Genomic DNA, 5,001 nt, shown 5'->3' on the forward strand with positions numbered 1-5,001 from the left:
CATTTTTGATGTTCTATATGATCTCTATAAGATTTGGATTCTCATGTGGTTTTCTAAAAACCCTCATTTTCAAGCAAGCAAAGCATCCTAATACAATGTAGTACATAGCTGAGAGCACCAAGTGTGGGGACAGAGAAGCATGAGATTGTCTGAATTGCAAGGGTACCCATGCTCATTGCTGTTCTGATGATGCTTTGGCAGGTGATAACTTCTGGTGGGATAACCTTCCGTGACCAGATATGGCATAAAGAGTGTTTTCTGTGCAGCGGCTGCAGGAAAGAGCTTTATGAGGAGGCATTTATGTCAAAGGATGATTTCCCATTCTGCCTGGATTGCTACAACCATCTTTATGCTAAAAAGTGTGCAGCCTGCAACAAACCCATCACTGGTAAGCACTTCATCTCAGTATGGTTCCACCATGATGCGGTTAGAACTATGGAAAACGCTACCTAGTAAATTTAGGAAATGCAAATAAATATGTAATTTCTATCAGTTACATTTTCTTTTGAGATGCACACAAGTAACTACTCACTAATAAATCTAAACTTTACATGGGCCTCTCAAGGAAATGACAGGGTATAATTTAGGTGGTGACACTGTAAAAAGTAAATATTAAACCTACTTGTATGTTTTCCAAGGATAGTCACAGTCCAAGGTAGGAAAACAGGTAAGCTAAAAGGTCAGAGAAGGCTCTAATAAGGAGGTCCAATTTGAGAGTCTTTGAGGAGTTGAGAGGGCAGAAGGGTACTATTAAATCACAATCCTACTTTCCAACAAGAGCCAAAACAGATTTAAAATACAAAAGCCTTTAATTAAATCCAACTATTCTATAAAATAGCCAAAGCTGTAGTTAGAGTAGCATAGAACAGGAAGTGGTTAGATTTCTGTTTTAGATGCTTTTAACAAATGTATTACTCCTTTACCTGTATTCACTTGCAGCAACTTTGATTATGAAAGAAAGCAATATAGCATTCTACTAAAGAAGCAAAGTACATGAGACATGGCTTGAAAAATAATGTAGATGACAAATCTGATCCATACTAAGTAGCTTCTCACAGGGCTGGAGGAGTGCATTGTGTTTTTTCTCAGAAACATCTCTAAAATGTTAATCCTGTGGTAAAGAGGCTGAAGCCAGCATGAGACTGGAGAAACCCAGCAGCTGTCCTTCCAGACAATTTATTGTCATTAGTAATGTGACAGAGCTGCATTTCCACTTTCCACTCCCAGTATTTTTAGAACATATTTCATTTTTTTGCTCAGATTGCATAAGAACAAATGAAGTTATTCCCTTTCTTACTCCAACTTCAAGTCTCTCTCTCCCTCTTTCTCACTTTCTCCCCTCCCTCCCCCATCCCTCCCTCCCCCCTCCCTCCCTCCCCTACTCTCCTCTCCTCCCCAAGTCTCTGTTGAATCTATATGCATTTTCAAATAAAGGACAATACTTGCTGTGCTAAGCTAAAATGAAAGGTTTTCCACTTGTAAAAAGAGAAAGTGGTTTCCAGGTTAAGCACAACCTTGTGTGTCTATATAGGGGCATCATGTTTTTCATATTCACACGGGTCCCTAGAAGTGTTTGGCTAGCAGACAGGTTTACTTGGCCAATATTTAATTGGCAGGGTTGGGAAGAGAACTCAAGTAAATCCATTGTTGCCACTTAAAGCACATTAAGAGCTTGCCACAGTCAGGCTGCCTTCTCAGTCCCTAAGTCACTCTTCTAAGCAGCAGAGAGGCTGCCCTGTTAAAGGACAGGTCCTCTCTGTCCCTCACATGCTACTTCTACCATTAAGCAGTGTTACCCATCTCCTTGGCTCTTTCAAGGTCTCACATTAAGAATTCCGGACCACTGAGCTTCTGAGCATGTGCTCCTAACCACTTCACTCCACTCTCTTCCCTTCTCTTTTCTAGCAGCTCCTGTAAAGAGAGCCAGTTACCAGCCCCATCCCTATTAGAATGAGGGACTTCCTGAGGTTCAATAGCACCAGAACTCCAGATTCTCCCTAGGAAATCCTCCCATCACAGTTTGCTCTAATTTCATTTGAATTGGGCAAGAAAAAGAGGCCCTGTAATGAGAAAATTAAGGTGTTAAATAATTCAAAATATTTTTACAGCTCTTTGAGAATTCTCACAGTTAATGACAATCTCACAGAGCCTTCACAAGACCTTAACTTGATGGGGTTCAATTCCGATCCATGATAGACTCCTGTGCCTACATGATGTTTCTAGTGAAGGTACCACCAAGCTTCATTCTGTATGGACAGAAGCCAACCCTTTTTTATACAATAACATAAGACGAAATACCAGACTGAAAACTAATCTGAATGTGGTAGCATTTAAGCAAGAAGGGTCAGTCTAAAGTAATTTCTAAGGATTGTCTCCAGACTGAAATGCATGCAAAAACTTTGAGCTCATTCTAATATTTCTTAAATACATGTAAAGCCTCAAAATCAGGCTTCTTTAAACTGGAGCCCTATGAGTTAACATACAACAAAGAATGCTGGGAATGTTATGTATTTTTCTTCAGACAGTTGTGAAGTTGTGGAAACCTTTAGGCACCTAAGGAGCTATGTATTCTTGCAGATAAGTTCAAGTTTGGGAAACTTACTGCACATTGTGCTGACTACAGTGAATGATAATCTATTATATAATTGAAAATCTAAAAAAGACTGAATTTTAAAGGCTGTATCTGAAGTAATGCATGTTAATTAGATTGATTTAGGCATTCCATAGTGCATGCATATGATGATATGCTGCATTCTGTAGATAAATACAATTTAAAATCAATATTAATTTTAAGAGAATCTATTTATGTTAGAATGTTTTTAGTATAGTATCCTATATTAACTAAATCTACCTACAAGTGGGTATATGTAATTTGCTGATGCTGTTACAATGAATTGGCTTCAGTTGAACTAATTTCAGATACAACTATTATTTTCTTTTTTGGTTTTATTTATTTTTTATTTTTTTTACTTTTTTATTTATTTATTTTTTTGTTTTTGTTTTTGTTTTTTTGAGACAGGGTTTCTCTGTACAGCTCTGGCTGTCCTGGAACTCATTCTGTAGACCAGGCTGGCCTTGAACTCAGAAATATACCTGCCTCTGCCTCTCAAATGCTGGGATTAAAGGCGTGAGCCACCACCACCCAGCTTGGTTTTATTTTTAATCGAAATATAATTACAACACTTCCATTCCCTTTTTCCCTTTATCCCTTCCCATCTCCTCTTCTCAAACTCTTCCCATTTCCCCCTTCACTCTCAATTTGATAGTCACTGTCTACTGATTGTTGTTGTATCACACACACACACACACACACGTACACACAGACAGATATATAATAAGTACAACCTACAGCATCTGTTTGTGTGCATATGTTTTCAGGGATGACCTCTTTGTACTAGATAACTAATTAAGGCAGTACTCCCTGGGAGGGGTCAGTTCTCCCTAGCTCCCCAATCATTAGTTACCTATAGTTCTAGGGGTTGTATAGTTGTCTGGGGTAGTTCTTTGTCTAGGGGTTGGAATCAGTGAGATTTTTTTTTTCGCCTTCTGTATGTATTGATAGTGTCACTCTTCAGGTACTGTTAATGCAGCCTTCTCTAGGAGACATAACTCACACACTTGATAGTCTATTCCCTCTTCAGAGACGCCCCTGATAGTCAAGTGCAGGGGTTGTGTTGCAGCTGTAACTGTTGGGGCTGGGCTCCATGCCATCTCTGCATTTTGTCCAACTGTGTTTTTTTTTTTTTCCTTTTTGCAATGGTCTCCATTTGCTCTAAAGAGAAGTATTTTTTGATGAGAGATGAGAGCCACACTTATTTGGGAGTATAAGTATCTCTCCTCTTTTAAGATGCTCACTACCTCTTGAATTATCTGAGCTAGATGAAGCAACTTGATGCGATAGAAGTACTCTCCACTTGGCATCACAGGATCTTGGTACTGCCTGAGTTGCTGACTACTGTGTGATTATTGATAAACAACTTCCCCTGGAGACCCACACTTGCCATAGCTACAAAGTGAGCCAGAAAAAGATCACGTATTAGCTTCCCTCCCATTCTTTTTATTTAAAGAACATAGAGTTTCAAGCACTAAGTTTCTACAGAAAGATGCACTAATGGGCTCAATAATTATGTTCTACACAAAGATAACGTTTACTTAGTGAAGTTAATATCATAGGCTGCGCAGCTAGACTGCAGAATCAGAGACAGATCTTGCCAGCTAGTAAGCTTAGGTAACCGGCTAAACTTCACTGTTTCTTAGTATTTATCTACAAATTGAATGTGATGCTCTTCATTGCTCTATGAAGGTTAAACAAGGTTATACATGTGTTGGGACTTAGGCTGGAGAGTGATAACCTCCAGAACTCAACAAATACTATCTTTAATTTTCTTGGTTTATTAGGTACAAAGAATGCCAGTTGAAATAGGTGTCAACAGTTTCTTGTCCCTTTTTTTTTTTTTTTTTTTTTTTTTTTTTTTTTTGAGATGGATTCTCAATATGTAGCTCTGGTTACCCACAGATTCTCAGATATATACTACTCAATATGGAGACTAGGCTGGCTTCAAGCTCCCATAAATCTGCCCGCCAAATGCTAGCATTAAAGACATGTACTGCCACATCCAGCCGCAGATTTGATTGCTAAAAAAGTTACTGCAAATGACCCTGGTGACCTAAGGAAGTAAACACAACCAAATTTGAAACAATTTGCAAAAACTTCAAGGGTTGGACTACACTTTAGAATCCTACTGCTAGATGTCTCAATTTTTCTTCCTTGCAAAATTGTATGGCTACTTTTACATTTGCCACTTGTATGTGGCTCCATAAAATTGAGAATAACTCATAGGCATCAATGTCCTACACATTCACTAATTAGTTCTTTGAAAGAGATTATTTATGTATCCACAGAGCTTTACTCTTACAATTATCTTATTAAAGCTTTAAAGCTTTAATTAATTCGTACACATCTTAGCTAGGGTTTCTTTTTTTTTTTTTTTTTTTTTTTTT

General features: G+C 38.1%; 1 protein-coding gene across 3 annotated transcripts in view; it reads left to right on the forward strand.

The window, feature by feature from the left end:
* The window catches only part of Fhl5 (four and a half LIM domains 5), a 42,898-nt gene that overhangs the window by 34,910 nt on the left and 2,987 nt on the right, over window positions 1-5,001 (forward strand). For all 3 annotated transcript variants that reach the window (XM_031366481.1, XM_031366479.1, XM_031366480.1), the window contains one exon: window positions 202-388. In XM_031366481.1, the coding sequence (XP_031222341.1) occupies window positions 202-388 (187 nt within the window). The remainder of the gene's footprint in view (window positions 1-201; window positions 389-5,001) is intronic.

This window comes from Mastomys coucha, unplaced genomic scaffold (assembly GCF_008632895.1).
Source record: "Mastomys coucha isolate ucsf_1 unplaced genomic scaffold, UCSF_Mcou_1 pScaffold14, whole genome shotgun sequence".
Taxonomy (NCBI): domain Eukaryota; kingdom Metazoa; phylum Chordata; class Mammalia; order Rodentia; family Muridae; genus Mastomys; species Mastomys coucha.